Genomic DNA, 19,027 nt, shown 5'->3' on the forward strand with positions numbered 1-19,027 from the left:
CAGTGTGGTGTCTCCCACATAAAATGAGCCTACCTGGACCCCTCTTCTATGAGACCCTAACAGTTGCTTCATAAAGAAGGGGGTCTTGTGGTCATGTAAGTTTAGCAAATGCAGAATCGAGCAGAATGAAAAGGTAGTTTTCTTGGACCTACTTTGGGCGTCTGCCAGGGCTGACAAGGGAGGAATATATGCGGCTGTTCCAGAGCCTTTTCATGGAACTCCTTCCAAGGCTGGTGTTCCAGGGATGGTGTTTTGAGAACCCCATGTCTGGCAGTGCAGGCCTGACCTTCGTCCCCAACCATCTAAGTCTAGACGCCCAGGAGGCCCTCCTGCTTGGCCACATAGTGGTGGGGTTCAGCTGAGTTACAGGACACAGAACCCATCAGTAACTCCTGATACGTCACCACTGGTGGCCACTGGTCTTCCAATCAGCTTTATCAGCTACACCTTTCTCACTGAGTCCAAACCCCCACCCCCACCCCAATTCCTTCCTAATCGGTAGAAAGTAATTAAACGGTTCATGCCTATCCCTAGATTTCAGAAATTTCACAAAGCACAGCAGTATTTGGTGCTTGGCCCTTGGAACTGAGTCATACCGGGTAGATTTCTGCTGGAGACCCAGTGAGGTAGCAGGTTGGCTGGCTGATGGCACCGTGCATTCCACCAGCACTTCTGTCTGATTCCACTGTGAATGTCTTGCTACGTTTTTTATTGTTTTAATTAACCTTTCTATTTTGAGCTCATGGTAGATTCTCGTGCTGTTGTAAAAAAAATAACGTAGAAAGATCCTCGTATACCCTTAACCCAGTTTCCCCAGATGACAGCCTCTTGCGAAATTTCATACAACCAGGATACACATCAGTACAGTCAAGGTAGAGAATATTTCCATCCCCACAAGGATCCCTTGTGTTGCCTTCTTACACCCACACCCTTTTCCTTCCTTCCGCCACGCCCTTGGCAATCTCCAGTGTGTTCTCCATATATATAATTTTTCATGTAAGGAATGTTATATAAGTGGCTTCATACAGCATCTCACCTTTGCGGGCTGGCTTTTTTTCATTCAGTATAATTCCTTGGAGATGCATCTAGGTTGTTGTGTGTATCAGTAGTTCATTCCTTTCTACTGCTGAGTAGTATCCACGGTATGAAGAGACCACACTTCGTTTAACCATGCCCTTCTTGAGGGACATCTGGGGTGTTTGCAGGTTTGGGCTAATACGAATAAAGCTGCTGTGAGCATTTTTGTGTGAACGTAAATTTTCGTTTCTCTGGGAGAAATGCCCTAGGGGGTGATTGCTGCATTGTATGGTCGTTGTATGTTTAGATTTTTTAAGAAAGTGCCATAATTTTCCAGAGTGGCTGTACTGTCTTACACTCCTGCCAGCAATGCATGAGTAATGTGGTTCTCTGCATCATGGCCAGCATTTGGTGGTGTCAGTATTTTTTATTTTAGCCATTCGGTAGGTGTGTATTGATATTTCTTGGTGGTTTTAATTTGCACTTCCCTAATGGCTACTGATGTTGAACATCATTTCATGTGCTTACTTGCCATCTGTATATTCTTTTTGGAGTAATATATGTTCATGTCTTGTGACCATTTTCTAACCGGATGGTTTGGGGTATTTTTGCCATTGAGTTTCAAGTGTTCTTTATATATTCTAGATAGTAGTTCTTTGTTGGATATGTGGTCTGAAAATATTTTCTCCCAGTCTGTAGTTTGCCTTTTCATCTTAATAGGATCTTTCCGGGAGCAAATGTTTTTAATTTTGGTGCAAGTCCAATGTGTTAATATTTCCATTTATGGATTGTGCCCCTAGGGTCAGATCTATCTGGCCCGAAACATAGATTTCTCTGACGTTTTTTTCTAAAAGTCATTAGCTTACGTTTGACATTGAGGTTCATGATGATACATATTTTAATTATTTTATTTATTTGGCTGCGTTGGGTTTTCGTTGCTGCGCGCGGTCTTTCTCTAGTTGCGGCGAGTGGGGGCTTCTCTTGTTGCGGAGCACGGGCTCTAGGCGTGCGGGCTCAGTAGTTGTGGCTCACGGGCTTAGTCGCTCCGCGGAATGTGGGATCTTCCCGGACCAGGGCTCGAACCCGTGTCCCCCGCATCGGCAGGAGGCTTCTCAACCACTGCACCACTAGGGAAGCCCTGCAAAATGACAAAGGTTCGGCGCTGTTTGCAGGTTTTTTCCGACGGCATGGCGCGGCAAGCTGGGCAGGGCGGTGCAGCGGAGGGTCCCCGCAGCTCCAAGAGGTGGCCGCGACGGCCGATACGTATTTTGAAACCTGAAACAGAGGCGAAAATCGAAGCTTGTTGTTTCGTGAAACGAGCAGAGCAAGAGTTGGCTCCTGTAGGCACTCAGAACAGGCAAGACAAGAGGATGGCGTGGTTCCCGGGTGGAGAAGAGTCGGTGCCGCTTTGATGTTGCCACGGGTCTTATCATCTCAGGGTGGATAAGAAGGACTGCATTAGAGGGCCGACTCCTTAATCCCGCCCATGCACATCCTTAACCCTCCCAGAGTGCAGTCAGGTCGTATGCTGAAGGCTTGGGAAATTGCGTGATAAGAGATACCCTGAATCCTATGATCGGGAGATCAGAAGTCTTCCAGATGGGGCAGGAAGCAGGCCTGGTTTTATTTTAAAGACATGTCAGTGGTATCACTCCCCAGAGGCGCGGAGGATCTTGGCTTGGAGGCTGCAGCCAAGTGCTGAAACAGCTTCCTCCACGCTGGAGCTCCAGAGCTGCCGGGAAGCTGGCAGGCGAGACGGGGAACATGCTGGCAGTGGCTGGTAGGGTGGGGGGGGCAGTTACGGGAGCGCCCCAGCACCCCCAGTCCCGTCTCTGTCCTCGTAGCCACAGGCCATCTCCAGAAAGGAGCGCAGCCGGGAGCCAGAGGGCACCTGGGCTCGCGTGCTGTTTAGCTGGGTGACCCCAGAGCAGCGTCTTACCCTCTCTTAATCCGGCCGAGCGGTGCCTCTGTAGCGCGGTGTGGAGCAGAGGGTGAGCAAGTTTTTTCTGCTCCCTGAAAAGTGCCCGGTTCAGTCTTGTCATACTTACTGCCGGAGGATAGAAGAGCCACTCTGACGCTGCTATTTAGGGCCCGCGCCTGTCATCTTAAATATAAATAGCGAGAGGTCTGGCTGGGCCCTGCAGCAACTGTGCACTGACACGCGGTGGGCCGAGGGTCCGGGAGGCCCACGTGTGCGTGTGGAAGGGCGGGGGGTGGCAGGATGTGCCCTTCCTGCATCTGCAGGCGGGTCCTGCCTCCCTTCGGGTCACAGGATCGGGGGGCGGCCCTGGTGGATGCTGAGAAGAGGTGGGAGACACAGGGTACTGTCCAGAGAAGCCCTCTTCCCCAGGGGTGCTTCTGCCCACTTCGGTTCCACGCAGGAGTGTGTGATGAGGCTTCGTGCCTGGGCTGCAGCCCCAGCTGCGCCGCTTCCTGCTGGTTAAGCTTCCTACAGCTCATCACCCCCGTCTGTAAAATGGGGATGGTAACAGTATCCGCCTCTCGGGTCGTCATGGGCGTTAAACGAGCTGAACCGGAGCCTGGTACCTAGTAAGCACGAACTACAAAATGCTCCATTTGTTAGCCCTAGTCCGGCTCGTGTATCTCGCGAGAAGTGTGCGCATCCTCAGTGGCTAAGCGGCACGGGCCAGCTTCCTGGGAGGGTCCACCGCCCTGTGCAGCCGACTTTAGCGTTGGACCCATTCCCTGGAGGCTGCAGAGGACCCCAGGACTCACAGCAGGCCTGGAGCAGGCTGTGTGTCCGAGCATGCTGGGGTTCGGGGGGTTCCAGAGGAGACTCTGGAACTGGCGTCATCCCTGGCTAGGTGAAGGATGCCTGATAAACGAGGAGAGGAACTCTGAGTGGTGGCCCTGGGGCTCCTCCCTGCTGGCACCCTTTGAAGAAAGGCCGCGCTCCTTAGGTGGGCCTCTCAGCTGTGCCCCACCCCAGGGCCCTCCGCCTGGGGGCTGTCAGGCAGGCCAGGTGTTTGTACACTTAAGGATCAGGTCCCAAAGTTAAGTGTCTAAGGTTGAGTTAACAGCTTTGTAAAATATCTATTTAATTTATTTACGTAATTGATAAGCACGTTAAAAGAATAGGCAAAAGAGAGGGAGGAAATTCCGGCGTCCTCCTGTTCTGTCCCAGAGCTACGAGTTATAGGGTTACAGTTCTCCCTACCTTTCCTGCCTGTGTGGTTTAGAGAGGGCACATCAGCTCCGAGTCCCACCTTTGCTTTGGCAGGTGGTGTGGACAGTCTCCTGAGCGCCTGAGTCCTTTGGGCAGCTTGGTGGCCGAGGCTGCAGTGCGAGCCCTGCCCTGAGAGGGATGAGGTTAGGTTTCCTTTGCAAATGTTGAGTGGAGCCTCCATGTTGTTTCTGTGCGGTGGTTACATTTTTTCAAGTCCTGGGTGGTGAGGTCCGTGAGAAGCAAAACCGCCAGGTCTGTGAGGAGCTAATGACACAGCCTGTCAGTCTTAGATCCCTGGGTGACCCCCCTGCTCCCGCAACCCACCAACTGCCAGCCAGTATTTATGGACCCTGGGGAGGGGTGTGTGCTCTGTGCCGCCCAGGAGCTTGATCGTGTCACCCGGCCGGGGGCTTGCCCACCTAACCCTCGTTGGTGGAGGAGAGCCATCAGTTAGAGGAGAAGTACCCATCGTAGCTTCTTCACATCCTGTAGGAGGGGCTGTGTGAACACCCCTTGGTTGAGCCTGGCCTTAACAGGTGCTCTGACCACCTGGTTCCTGATCGCTGCCATGTCTCCATCTTTCCCACCTTTCTTTGCCGGGAATGGTGGCTCATCCCCTCAAATCTGGGAGTCTGTGCCTCTAGCTCTTGGATAGGCCTGCGGCTGGCCTTCCCTGCAGAGCCGCCCTGAAAATTGTAATGAGAAATCGGGCAAGTCAGGTTCAGCCATGGGCTCCCTACTGGTACCAGGGTGTGTGGTTCCACGTGACGCGGCCTGACAGCTGGGCTCCCCACCCCCACCACCCCCCGAGGTGCAGAGGATAGGGTGTTCAGGGAGCAGGTTGCCAGGGCGAGGGGAGAAAAGAAGAAAAAAAGGGCTGGATTGACTCATTTAAGGGAAGATAAAGCCGAGAGTGGCCATGTCAGCTTTGACCAGGAGAGAGAAACTCTCCAGGCTTTTCTGACCCGGGATGCCCCTCTGTGGATGGGAGTACAGATGGAGTGGCTCGCTGTTCCTAACTCAACATCTCCTGGCCCGACTTGGTGCCGCTCTGCCCTGCCCACATGCAGGGCAGGTTACCTCCCCATGGTCACGGAGCTGAGTGCCCAGCCAGCCCTTAGAAGTCCCTGCCAGTGTGAAATGGCATGGCCCTTCTCCCTGGGGAGCGCAGTCCAGACGTGGCTTAAAGGGCTTCCTTTAAGGTCAGCGTGTCGGGTTGGAGCTCCCCTGGTTGAATTTCTCCTCCTCCTTTTCCACCGTGGCTGAGGCAGGAGTGGGGAAGCATGTGTGTGGCTATGGAGACCTGGGTTAGGGCCGATGTGCCCTCGCTGCTGCCAGGGGTGGGGTGACGGGGGGACTGGTGGCCGTTGCGTGGTGAGTAGAGCCACCACTTCTGCCAACCCCGGCTGATCAACGAATGTCCGTGTTCGGGGTAACATTGGACTTGGGAGATGCACGCTCAGCCTGAAAGTCCATTGTGTTTGACATGTTCTTCTAAGGCTATCTGTCAGCTTCCCTGCCTAAAAAAGTTAATTCTACATCACACCTCTCATTTTTCTCTTTAAAAGCTTTGTTTAATTGAATGGTTGATTTTGCCTTTTTTTTTTTTTTCCTGAATAACACTCCTTTGTTCGGGAATGTGGTGGCACATACAGGAGACTGAACTGAAGCTGTAATTCATTTGTTTATTCAACAGATTTTTGTTTTAATTTTTACTTTATATTGGAGCATAGTTGATTCACAGTGTTGTGTTAGTTTCAGGTCACAGCAAAGGGATTCAGTTATGCGCACACATGTATCTCTTCTCTTTCAAATTCTTTTCCCATTTAAGTTATTACAGAATATTGAGCAGAGTTCCTTGTGCTATACAGTAGGTCCTTGTTGGTTATCTATTTTAAATATAGTGGTGTGTACATGTCAGTCCCAGACTGCCAATCGGTCCCTTCCCCCCACCCGGTAACCTCTTAAGTTCCTTCTCTAAATCTGTGAGTCTTAAACAGATATTTATTGAATGTCTTTTATGTTATACTCATCGTTCTATACTCATGGTGCTAAGGATACAGCAGTAAAGAAGACCAACTAAACTTACATTCTAATGATGTCATGATCTTGGGACTACTTAATACCTTAGGAGGTTTTGTTGTGTTCTGTTTACAATTAATAGACTTTTAGAGCAGTTTTAGAGTTACAGGAAAATGGAGCAGAAAGTACAGAGACTTCCCTTATACCCTGCGACGTGCCCCTCTGGTTTCCACTACTGTTAACATCTTGCATTAGTCTGGTTTGTTACAATCGGTAGGTCAGTACTGAGACATTCTCATTAACCAAACCTATAGTTTTCCAGGGTTCACTGTGTTGTACATTCTTTGAGCTTCTGCAGATGTTCAGTGATGCTTATTCACCATTACAGTATCACACGGAATAGTTTCATGGCCCTAAAAAACTCCCGTGTGCATCACCTATTCATTCCTTTCTCCTCCCGGACCCCTGCTGACCACCGATCTTTCTGCTGTCCCCACAGTTTTGCCTTTGGCAGGAGGTCGTGTGTTTGGAGTCATGCAGTAGGTTCCTCTTCTGATGAGCTGCTTTTGTTCAGCAGTGTGCATTTCCTCAGGAGGGCTCGTCTTCGTCTTGTGCTTGTAGTTTGGGATTGGATCCTGATGATTTGCAGCCCTTCGTGGCTCGGGCCGCTCTTAACTTCACAGAATCATAGTGGCTGACTCTTGACTGTGCCTGAGTTTCTTCATTCCAGATCTCGGACTTCCAGCTCGATGTGTAGAAGCCAGCGGGTGGGAGAACCAAACGGGATGTGGTGCATCGAGGCGCCTTGGGGACCTCGGGTCCTCTTCATATGGAGTTCATCAAAACGGTCCGTTGAAGACCCCAAGGGGAAAGTGACCCCGAAGGAAGTGAAGGGGTCGGGAGGTCGGTTGACACAGCCCAGTCCTGCCTTCGGAGGGTCTGACCCCGCCTGGCGGAGGCTGTTTATCCCGCCACTGGGCCACTCTTGTTTTTTGTCCGATCTCCACCTGAATAAACAGATCCGGAACGTCATCTGCAGCCAGGCTGAGAATCGGGCCAAAATTCCCCAGGGAACTGGTGATTCACCAGCAGCGGGTGTGGGGAGAGGGAGTGAGCAAGAGACAGAAGGAGACCTGCTTATTCGGAGTCTCATTTCCTGTCCAGCAAATAACCCAGGCTGGGCCGTCCTTATGAGGCACTGGTTTCTTAAGGCAAATTATCGATTTATGCAATAGAACAGATGGTTTTGGTTTTCATTTTTAAGAAGACGAATGCAAAGCAGCCCTAGTGAGAGGGTGATGCTTTCAACTGTCACTCTGAGAAGAGAAACTTTTCTTCGAGTTGGCCCAGGAAAGCTCTCCTGGATTCAGGAGTTGTTTTTAAAATCTCCTTATCTTTATTTTCAAGATGCTTATGGGCATCGGTCCCAATAACGGGCACATTCACAGTTTTCTTACCAATTTTGGACTTAGAATTTTTTTTTTTTTTTTTGCTGTACGCGGGCCTCTCACTGTTGTGGCCTCTCCCGTTGTGGAGCACAGGCTCCGGACGCGCAGGCTCAGCAGCCATGGCTCACGGGCCCAGCCGCTCCACGGCATGTGGGATCCCCCCGGAACGGAGCACGAACCCGTGTCCCCTGCATCGGCAGGCGGACTCTCAACCACTGCGCCACCGGGGAAGCCCCTGGACTTAGAATTATTAATTCTCTTTTTTTCCCTTGTTTGGTGCTTCTCAGGCCCCCCACTGATAATACAATTACTCTGTTTGACACCTGGACAAGATTAGATTGAGCTTTTTCATGCTCTGTGGTTCCAGGCTGTATTCCTAATACTGTTTGTGGGGGAATGGTACAGGAAGGAGGGACACACGGGGGCGGTGGCATCAGAGAAGGTGGTTGAATGAGGCAGCGTGAGATATGGCATGTGGATCAGATGACTTTTCAGATGCATTTCAACCCTGAAGGATTTGGTTAAAAGGAATCTACCGGCGTCTGCCGAGGCTGCACATATGTGGGCTCCGTGACTGTGTACCAGTGCCACCCTAGACGTCGATTCCTGCCCGAAATGCAGGCAAATATGCACCAAAAGATATGCGCAAAAGGCATGTCCCTGTGCATGGCTGTGGTTTTTGCAGTAACCCAAACCGGAAATGACTCAGTGTCCATCAGCAGTAGAATGAAAAATAAATTGCCCTATGTTCCCTCGAGAGAAATACTACACAGTGATGAAAAAGACTTAAGTCCTGCTAATGCAACCACATGGATGAGTCTCATATGTGGAGTGAAAGTAGCCAGATACAGAAGAGTATATATGGAACGATTCCAGGGAGATAAAGCACAGCAACGGGCAAAATTAATCATAGGTGGTAGGAGTTAAGGTTCCCGTGGGGAAGAATAGATGACAAGGAAAGTGACAGGAGGGAGCCTGCTGGGATGTTGAAAATGTTCTGTATCTGTCATGTGGTTACCCGGCTGCAGACATTTTGTAAAAATGCATTGAGCTCTACGTTTATCATTTGTGCCCTTCTCAGTATGCCTGTGATATTTCAGTAAAAACATTTGCAAACAAACAGAATGACTGTCCCCCTGCCCCGACCGCATGGCCTGTTGGATACTGCTGTGTTCTGCAACAAAAAAGAAATCAATGTCTTCTTGTGTGTCCTTGAAATGATTAATGTTTTTTAGCGCTTGCAATAATACAGTCGAACCCCCTTAGGTAAACGTCAGGGCTCCTCGGGTTATTAAATCATTAATACCGTGTAGGCGCCTTCATCCTGATCATTTTGATCACCTGCTACGTGGGCCAGTGGGGTTAGGTGCGGTGGTGCAGAGCCGTAGGAAGAATTCCAGGGCAGCACAGCGATGGGCCAGGTGCAACGTGCTCTGGGTGCTCAGAGGCTGCAGGGTGTGGAGTTTGATTAACCGCGTCTGCCTGGGTCACTGTGGGGAATGGCGGGAGGGGAGGGACGGGAGTGGTGGCAGGTGTATTACATTTTTACCCCCATTTCTGGGCTAGATTGTGTGAAATTATTCCTTAGCCAGAGGTTCCGATGAGGCAAGAGCTGTAATTGGAGTTTTGCTGATTATTAAAAGTTTGATGTTGAGGTAACATGATGGAAAACTTGCTGTATCTAGTAAGAGTCAACACTGCAGGAGTTGACCACGTGTACTGCTGTGAGTCACCCTACTTGTCTGGGAGAGCTGAGGGCATGCCTGCTTAGATATTAGGACTGGTGTGATGGCCAGCTTCGGTGTGTTTCTTTCTGTGTCACTGGAAGAACTAAAAAGAGTGAAGAGACACAGTGTGAATGTCTGTTCTCTGTAAGATCACTCTGTTTGCCAGCCTGCCTCCACTGGCCCCGGGCAGGAACCTGGATCGTCTTCTGAGGAGCGTGAGAATGATGTAAACTTAGGTTCCGTTTCACTTCCTGAAGGGGTAGGAAAGACATCATTGGGAAAGATGGTGATTACTGATGTCTGACCTGGGTTTTGGAGGGAGCCTGGGAGGGTTCTGTCCGCTGCAGAGAGGTGTTTAGCCCCATTTTGCAGGTGGTTAAACGAGATTCAAAAAGAGTGATTTACACACAGTTGGAAAGCTGCATCAGAGCGAGAATTAGAACCTGGGTCCCTGCCTCCCAGAAATCCAAACCGGTTGCTCTATGTTGTAGACCAGGGGCCAGACCCGGCTCACAGCTTGCTGTGGTAAAGAAAGTCTTATTGGAGTACAGCCATACTGGGCTCACATACTGTCTGCAGCTACTTGTACACCCCACCTTCAGGGTTGAGCTGTCATGACAGAGGCCGCATGACCCACAGAGCCTAAAATATTTAAAATCTGGCCCACTATAGAATCCATTGCTGACCCCTGGTGTAGACAGTAGGTGCGTAATTTCAGCAACCAGCTGTAATCCACTTGATGCTTCCTTTGATCCCCTCGCCCTTTCTTCCTGGCTGTTATCTGTGACACGAGATCTTTTCCACCACTAAGGGCACTACCTTCTAAACCCCAGTGTACAGAACCACAGTGGAACAATCACTTATGATGAAAAGCTTTCAGTGTTGGTTTCAGATGCCTCCGGGTGTTTTACTGTCTAATTTAACATCGACTCTGAAAACGTAGCCCAGTGGAGAGAGCTTATCTTTCCCGCTGTCTGCCTTTGAAGCCGGATTTTATTTGTGAAGCCTTTAACAGGTGTTGGTTTAATAGACTTCTGCCATGTTACAGTTTCCGCACCCCAGAGGACAGCCTGAGGGCTACACCAACCCGGGGTGGAGGCACAGGCTGCACGAGCTGGCCACCACCCCTCCCCCGAGTCCCTGTCACCACAGAGTTGTTCTGATTCTGTTTGGTGGCAGAGAAAGGGCTGGGCCGCTCCCTGGATGAGACCAGTTAGAAGTACTCCTCTAACACTGTCTTCTCCGCTGCCCTCTCCTCACTCTTGTTTTCTAGCCCTAAGGGCCTCCGTTTGCAGCTTGTCCTGCACTGTTCTCTTCTTTCCCCCCAGAGCATCCATCACTGTGAGCCAGAGCTCCGTCCGCCTTATTTGCTCAGCGTGGCCCTCCACAGCTCTCTGCAGACTTGTCGCTCACGCAGGACTCTGGGAGGCTGGTACAAAAGCCGGCTTGGCTGAGGCCAATGACACAGACCAGTGTGAGCTGACCCAGGAATAGCCAGCCGGCATTCACATGTAGCCAAGCTCTGCTGAAGGCTTACGGATTGAATCTGGGGCAGTGCACCTAAAATTCCGCCTGGAGAGCCTCTCGGATGGGCTGGGGGGGTCCTGCTCCCCTGGGCTTGCACGCTGGCTCCTCTTTGTGTCCCGGTTGTGTGACCGTGGCTGAAGGCCAGCAGAGCTCTGAGCCCCAGTGTCTTCAGCTGTAAAGATGATAATAGTACCTTCCTCCTGAGGCTGCTGTGTCTTTTCACGGAGCCTTCACCCAGGGCCTGCTACCTAGAGGGGTGTTCGGTAATTGGTCGGCTGTTGTTAAAAAGAGCTTGGACAAGGATTCAGAGGTTATAAAGGTGAACGGGGGCCTTGAAAACTGGACAGTTAGTTAACATTACAGGAGTGACATAACCGCTCGTGTTGCACGTGGCATTAAAACATGGAGAGTTTTATGAAAGTGGGACATCTCTCAAGGAGGGGGAGCGAGGGTTTCCTGAATACTGGGTCTTTGAACCTTGATGGACAGGTGTCCGGAGGGGATGTCCCTGGTGGGGTAGGGTTTGGTGGGCTGGGTTCAGGGGTGTGGGCCCGAGTCCCACGTGCTACAGGAGTGAGGAGGAGGATGTAATCCAGCTGGTTGGGGACCCACCAGATCTCTAGGCCCCCTGAATCCTGCAGAAGCTTCAATCTGGGATTTAATTTGAAGCACAGCTCCCCAAATAGCCCAGTCTCTCAGTGGTGGGGTTTTTGACACTCTCCAGCTGGAGCAGCCTCGTTTCATGCATGAAGCTAAGAGTGAGAGCTCTGAGTCAGCCCTTTGTTACCAAGAAGGAGTCAGGCCTGCCTGTTTGCACTGAAGTGTCGGGCAGGACTAGGAACCATTCATTCCTTCTTTTTCCAGAGCACCCGCTGCAAACTAGGTCCTGAGCATCGCTCTGAGGGTACAGATATGGCTAATAAAAACACGAACTCATTTTATTGAGTACCTGCTTCATGTCAGGTCACATCAGCCCACAGGGCCTGGGAACTTCACACCACCTTTATAGCGGTTCACACCTGTAAGTGGTATAATGGGGATTTGAACTCAGACAGGGCCATGTTCTTCAATGCCATGCCATGTTCCAGCCCATGAAGAACTCATGGCCTTGGGTGGAATTGCCAGGGTCCACAGAGACATCTAACAAGGTATGATTCTTGCTCTTGTGAGAGAAGGGAGATGGAGCTGTGTGGTCAGCTTTCCTGAATAGGAGGAATTCAGGAAGAGTTTGATCGGAGTGCTGGTCTAGAGTCTAGAGCAGAGAGACCAGACCTGGGGGGAGAAGATGATGTGCACTCTCTGAGCCCCAAGAAGCTCCGAAGCCACTGTGGGCTGGGTCATTTGTCTCTGAGCAGTGCTGCCACGGGGCAGTTGGCAAACTCTTTCCTTCATGTTTCCTGATTACACTCATCTGCTTGCCTGGGTTTTCTTCTACTTAAATGTAGATGAGTCCCAAATCTGTGTCTAAGCCTTTCTGAATTCAACCTGTATTCTTTGTGATTCCTTTAACAGTTATTTATTGAGGACCTACTATGTGCCTCACCCTATTCCAGTGGTTGGAGGCACAGTAGTGGTCAAAACAAACAAACATCTCTGCCTTCATGGAGCCACATCCTGGTGGGAGAGAAGATGTTAAGGTAGAAATAAGCAAAATACTGGATGTATCAGATGATAATTAAAAAATACTGAGAGCAATAAAGCAGGCAAGAGAGTGGAAAGTGTGAGAGTGGTGTGGGGGAGGGAGGAGGGGGAAATGGTGGGGGGAGGGAGGCTTGTAGTTTTAGAGACTGTGGCCAGGGACCCCTCATTGAGAAGGTGACATGTGAAAAAAGATGGAAAGGAAGTAAGGGCATGGGACCTGTGGATCTCTGGGGGAAGAGCATTCATTCCAAGCAATGGGAAAGGCAAGTGCAAAGGTCGTGAGTCAGGAGTCTGCCTGCCGTGTCTGAGGGCCAGTGTGTGGGGCAGAGTACAAGGCGGAAGAGTAGGAAGTGAAGCAGCAAGGCAAGTGCGCGGCAGACCACACGGGCCTCGGAGGCTATCGTAAGGACTTCGTCCTGAGTGAGACAGGAAAGCCGTCATTTGAGTTTTAGGCAAACAAGTCCTGTGAACTGGCTGATTTTTGCTTTGTTTTGTTTTTAAATTGTAGTAAAGTACACATTACATGAAATTTACCATCTTAATCATTTTTTAAGTATACAGTTCGGTAGTGTTAAGTACGCTCGTGTTGTGTAATCAATTTCCAGAGCTTTCTCCATCTTGGAAAATGAAAACTCCAAACTTATTAAACAACTCCCCGCTCCCCCTCCCCCCAGCCCCTGGCATCCACCGCTCTACGTTCTGTCTCAATGAATTTGACTACTCTAGGTACTCATGGAAGTGGAGTCATAGGGTATTTTCATTTAACGCAGTGTCCTCAAGATTCATCCGTGTTAATAGCGTGTGTCAGAACTCCCTTTCTAAGGCTGAATGATAGTGCTTTGTATGTGTACACCTGTCATGTTGGTCCGTCCGTCCGTCCATCCATCCATCCATCCATCCATCGGGTTGCTTCACCTTTTGGCTACTGTGAGTAATGCTGCCATAAACATGGGTGTACAAATAACTCTTTGAGATCCGCTTTCATTTCTTTTGGATGAGCACCCAGAAGTAGATTGCTGGGTCACACGCTGATAATTCTGTACCTAATTTTTCGAAGAACTACCGCACCGTTTTCTTCAGCAGGTGCGCCAGGATTCCAGTTTCTCCACATCCTCTGGCCCACATACCATTCCGGAGTTGTTGTTTTTTTCATAGTAGCCATGCTGTGGGCGTGAGGTGCTATCTCATTGCATTTCCCTAACGCTTAGTGAAGTCGAGCGTCTTTTCACGTGCTCGTTCGCCATTTATCTTCTTTGAAGAAATGTCTATTCAAGCCCTTTGCACATTTTTTGATTGAGTCCTTTGGATTTTTCGTGTTGTTGCTGTTGAGTTGTAGTTCCTGTGTCTTATAGCTATTCACTCCTCGTCAGATAGGTGATTTGCAGATGTTTTCTCCCATTCTGTGAGACGCCCTGACAGCATCTCTACGGCTGCTGGCTTGAGAATAGGCCATAAGGGCAAGGATGGAAGGTGTAGCCAGTCGCCTGGTTACCTTAGCATTTCTGAACTAGAAAATTTAGGATCACCATTCTCTGCACGGCCATCTGGCATCTCCAGGTCCTGTGGACCCCTCTCTTCTTCTTCTCTTGTGTCTGTCTCTCTGTTGCCGCCACCTCTCACCTGGTCCCCTGGGACACGGATGCCCTACTCCTCAGGGCATCTGCAAGGGCTTGCCTGATGTGGTCCCCCTGCCTCTGCCCGGCCCGTCTCCTGCCAGCACGCACATCCCACCCTCTGGAGCTGGCCCCGACAGCCTCTTCCGGCAGAATCCTCCCCAGCTCCGCCCTCCCTCCCGGCAGGTCTCATCCGTCCTCGCTCCCACGCGCCGTTGTTTCTCATCTCCATGGCTGCCTCTTCTGCTCAACAGGGACCTGTTTCCAGTGTATGAAAGAGACCCGTCTTCATCACAGCATCCTTCCTCCAGCCTGGGCCTGGCACAGAGCGGGGGCCCAGAACATGTTTGATTCAGTGCATAAATACACAGACGAGAAAAAAGAAGGAAGGTGTAAGATGAAAGAGCCAGAGGAGAGGACGGGGTGGAGGGACAGTGGGAGAAGTGGGCGGGGGCTCGCAGCTGTCCCGTGGTCCCTTGGACTGTGTATGGTCCCTCTTTGTGTGACTTGGGGCCAGCGGCGCCCCTTCCCTTCTTTCCTCAGACCTTCTTTTCCCAGCTCCCTGGTACTGCATTCAGAGTTTCTGGATGAGGCTCAGCTCTACTCCCTTTATTTCTTGTTCTTTTTTCCCATACTTTACATAATAAAGGTCTTCTTTTCTATTCTTTTATTCTTCTTCTCTTGGAGTCAGAAAACTGAAGAGACTATCTTTATTAAGAACTTAATAAAGAACTCAAAGGAAGTAGTTTTGGGGGTGGGGCACATGGAGGGAAAAGGGGCCTCTCATTCTGGCGTGACTTTGCTGTGTGTAAAGGAGCTGTACCCTTGTAAATGGATTTTTGGGTTCAGGGCCTGGGAGAGAGGGGAAGAAAACAAAGGCGTCGGCGAGAAGCCCCAGAGCTTCTGGGAAAGAGGGCCTTGTTTATGCCTGTTGGAAACGATTTGGTCAAGTGTTTGTTTAAGAGAGATGCCACTTGGTTAGCGACGCCTGGCTCACTTGTATCGTGTTCAAGAATGCTTTGATTGGCTGGAGACCCCGATACTGTTTACTCAGAAACTGGCCTGAGTGAAAGGCTGGAGCCCAGAGGCCCAGCGCTACCACTCCACAGATTCTGAAATATCTGAGTATTGGGATCGGGGCCGCGGTGGTTTGAATCTGCCAGGCAGAGCGAAACCCACATGGGGTCCACCTGCTCCCTCCAGCCTTGGTTAGCATCTGGCGAATTTCTCCTGATTAATAGATACCGGTTGGCGGGTTAGACTGCGGGATTTTTTAGAAAGAGGGTTAAAGGACAAGTAAGTCTCGGAGGGAGATAAACACTGAACACTTATGTGAACATCTGCGAGACACAGCAGTGTGGTTCAGGTGGGCTCATCCATATCCTTGAAGTAAAGGGTGTGACCCCATCTTCCAGATGAGGAAACTGAGGAACAGAGCTATCAAGAGTGCGGAGTTGGAGGTGCAGGGGATTCGATTCCGGCTAGACCCAGCACTGAGTTCCCGTGTCCCTTATTAGGCTGTCAGGATTTTGCAATCTTTTTTTCATCCCTTGTGCCTGTCGCCCCGCCTGGTACATGGCAGGTGTTGGTAAAATGTGAGGTATGTGATGATGCGTTCAGTTGGATTAATCTGAACTCTGGGCTCTGGTGCCTGCATTCTTGTAAGTGATGGGGTTGGACTAGGTTCTGAAGATTCTAGATGCGAGCCACATCAGAAGCTGGCTGGTTGCCCTGGGCACATCCTTTGTGGGAAGGTGTACCAGTAAGATCTGAGTGCTGTTCATGCCAGGCGGCTCTCCACACGTCCGAAATCTCACCCCTGTGTTCCTGTCCTTGGGGAGAGTAGCCTGGCTTAGAACTTGGGCAGACAAACTTGTCACAGACAAAGAATTTGACATTCTGTCTAGCTCCCAGTCTGCGGGTAAGAACTTGATGGAAAGAGGGATGGGAGATGTCGTTTAACCGTGCCACAACCAAGACCCGACGCGGCCAAATCATAATAAAATAAAAAGGGAGTGCCATAGCGTTTGTAATTTTCTGAAATTGCAAAGCAGCTAGGGAAAAAAATGTCTGGAAGAAGTGTGAAGGAAAATAGCTTCTTTGCAAAATGACATGCTGGACTCACCTTCCTTTGTGTGTCTTAGGCAACACAATAGGATCCGCAGCGTGGCAGGGAGTCAGCTGAAGGCTTACGTTTCCTTGGAAGTGCTGGATCTAAGCTCCAACAACATCACAGAGATCCGGAGCACCTGCTTCCCGCACGGGCTGCCCATAAAGGAGCTGTAAGTGCCTTGGGTCTGCCGGCAGCCCCCAGGTCTGGACGCAGGTGGACATTCCCTCCTCTCCTCCAGCGTGGCCCGGCTGAGTCGGTGGGATGGGCACACACCTCCCTTGTCTTCCCACAGCAGGGCAGGGGGCAGGAGACCCAGGTCTGTAGTCCTCTGTTAGCCCGTTCATAGATCATCTCCAAGTACAGCAGCGTTATTCTGGCTGTCGAGGTGGCTGAGGAAGCCTGAGGCGGGGAGATGTTAAGTAGCCTAACAGACTGACCATTTAAGAGCAGACTCTAGGCCTGAAGTACGTGGCCGTGTTGACCACAAAGGCTGTTTGCTTTCTCCTTCACTGGGCTGCCTCCCACGAAAGCTTAGAACAAAGGTTTGGGGGTAGTTAGATGAGTGACATCGGAGCGAAACCTCTCTGTAGAGGCTCAGCCAGCCAGTGCTCGTGCATCCTCTGAGTTCTCTTGACCGTCTCGGTCGGTCTGTTTCTCTTCCGCCCATCCTACTGCCCCATCTCACACCCCGCCAGTTGGCAGACAGAAGAAAAACAGTCAAAGCCTGTTTAACCCACCACTTATTGGTAGGAAAATGTTGCTTTGGGGAAGAAACTGAAAACTCAGGCTAAAAAGGCACGTTCACGTGACAGGTGAGTCCCCATCCCCTGCATTATTAGTGAGCACTTCGGAGGGTTGTTCGTGAGGCTGGTTTTAGGGGTCGTTGTGACCCGTGTGCTCAGAGGCCAAGGCCAGGCACACAGATTTTTTGAGATCCCCGAGGAGAGGAGCGGTTTCTTTCTTAGGCTGCGTCAAAACGCCAGAGTTGGAAAAAGGAGGCCTTGCTTGGCTAATCCTTCGGCCGATGTGGCAGTGCTCAGCCCTCAGTGAGGGCTTTTGAAAGGTGTCCGGCTGCCACCTGGCACTGACTTGTTTGGGACAGAGAAACCACCGCTGCTAAACTGCATGGCAGTGACCTTCTCTCTCTCTGCCTAAAAGCAGGGGATGTTGTACTTTGGCCCATGCTGGCCGGTATATCTTCATCGCACAGACTCTTCTTCTTTAATCTGGAGTGTTGAGAACAAGCAGGCCAGCTCCGTTCGCGCAGAATCCTCATGTGCCCCGTCCTGGGCCGCTGCCTGATGGAGACGAAGAATGCCTTCTTCCATTCCGTTCTCCAATGTAGGAAATGCTCTCTGGTCCTTTTTCTCTTTTGCTTAAGCCACAAAAAGCACCATTGGTCTAGGGAAGGTAGAAGGAAAAGTGTTGGGGATAACTTCTCATAGGAAAGACCAAATTGCTACCCCCTTTTCTCTCCCTTTTTCCCCTTCCTTGATGTAATTTACATACAACAGAACGCATAGACCTTAGCTGCCCCGTGCGTTGCGTTTTGAGGGGAGGTGCCCCTTGCACATGTAATCCTGTAGGTGGACATCCCATGTAACTATTGCTTGTTTTTTAAAGGGATTCCATGCAGACCCCTGAAAACAAATTTTTTTTCATTGAGATACAGTTGATTTTATAGTATTATGTAAGTTTCAGGTGTACAGCCTAGTGATTCAGAATTTTTATAGGTTATAGTCCATTTATAGTTGTTATAAACTATTGGGTATATTCTGTGATGTACAATATATCCTTGCAGCTTATTTATTTTATACCTAGTAGTTTGTACCTCTTAATCCGCTACCTCTGTCTCGCCCCTCTCCCCTCCCCTCTCCCCACTGGTAACCACTCATGCAGATCTCTCTAACTAGAATGTTTCTCTGACACATTTAAAATTATTTAAATGAATTGGTTTATGCGCATTTACACGTCATACAACGAGACCCACTTCAAAATTAAAGGCTGTTGCTCCAAATTATGACATCCACTCCGACCTTGCTTCGCAGTGGACTTTCTGCTGCCTAAGGCTCTCCTCACCGACCTTGAACCCTAACTCTTAGGTAGTGGGTGCGAGGGACTCCTGCAGCGGCCCAGCTGGGGTGGAGGTAACTGACTTCCCTCCCACCCTCCTGGGGTAAACCCCTCCAGCCACGAGCAGAGCGAGCTCTGGGCTCAAACAGGGCTTCTGTCGAGCCTGACAAGGATGATCCTGACACCCGAGTCTGGGAGTAGAGGTGAGCTTTGCAGCCTCGGGACGACAGATGTCTCGTTGGAAACCCGTGCTTCTGGGTGTGTTTTAGCTCATTTTCCTAACTCGGGCAGGTCTGGTGTCGGTAACAGAATGAGGAAGGCCTCCCACTGACCACCGCATTTTCTCTCATGAATCATTCCAGCAACCTGGCGAGCAACCGGATCAGCACCCTGGAGTCGGGAGCATTTGACGGTCTGTCACGGTCGCTGCTAACGCTTCGGCTGAGCAAAAACAGGATCACCCAGCTTCCTGTGAAAGCATTCAAGTTACCCCGGCTGACACAACTGTGAGTACAGAGACCTGCACTTTAATTAAGCTTAGCCACACTTCACGGAGGCCAAATCTCCGCCAGGACCTCGATCCAAATGCACCCCCTTCCCCGCTGCCCCTCGGTCAGGCTGTGCATCAACTACCGTGGATGCAGAGCCTAATAAACGCA

The 19,027-nt window shown here is 50.4% G+C and overlaps 1 protein-coding gene across 1 annotated transcript in view; it reads left to right on the top strand.

Annotated features, from left to right (window-relative positions):
• The window catches only part of LRIG1 (leucine rich repeats and immunoglobulin like domains 1), a gene marked incomplete at its 5' end in the record, with an annotated part of 119,192 nt that overhangs the window by 64,079 nt on the left and 36,086 nt on the right, over window positions 1-19,027 (top strand). Inside the window, 2 exons of the mRNA XM_024747059.1 lie at window positions 16,327-16,464; window positions 18,731-18,874. Of these exons, the coding sequence (XP_024602827.1) occupies window positions 16,327-16,464; window positions 18,731-18,874 (282 nt within the window). The remainder of the gene's footprint in view (window positions 1-16,326; window positions 16,465-18,730; window positions 18,875-19,027) is intronic.

Source organism: Neophocaena asiaeorientalis, unplaced genomic scaffold (assembly GCF_003031525.2).
Source record: "Neophocaena asiaeorientalis asiaeorientalis breed wild unplaced genomic scaffold, Neophocaena_asiaeorientalis_V1.1 scaffold130, whole genome shotgun sequence".
Lineage (NCBI taxonomy): Eukaryota > Metazoa > Chordata > Mammalia > Artiodactyla > Phocoenidae > Neophocaena > Neophocaena asiaeorientalis.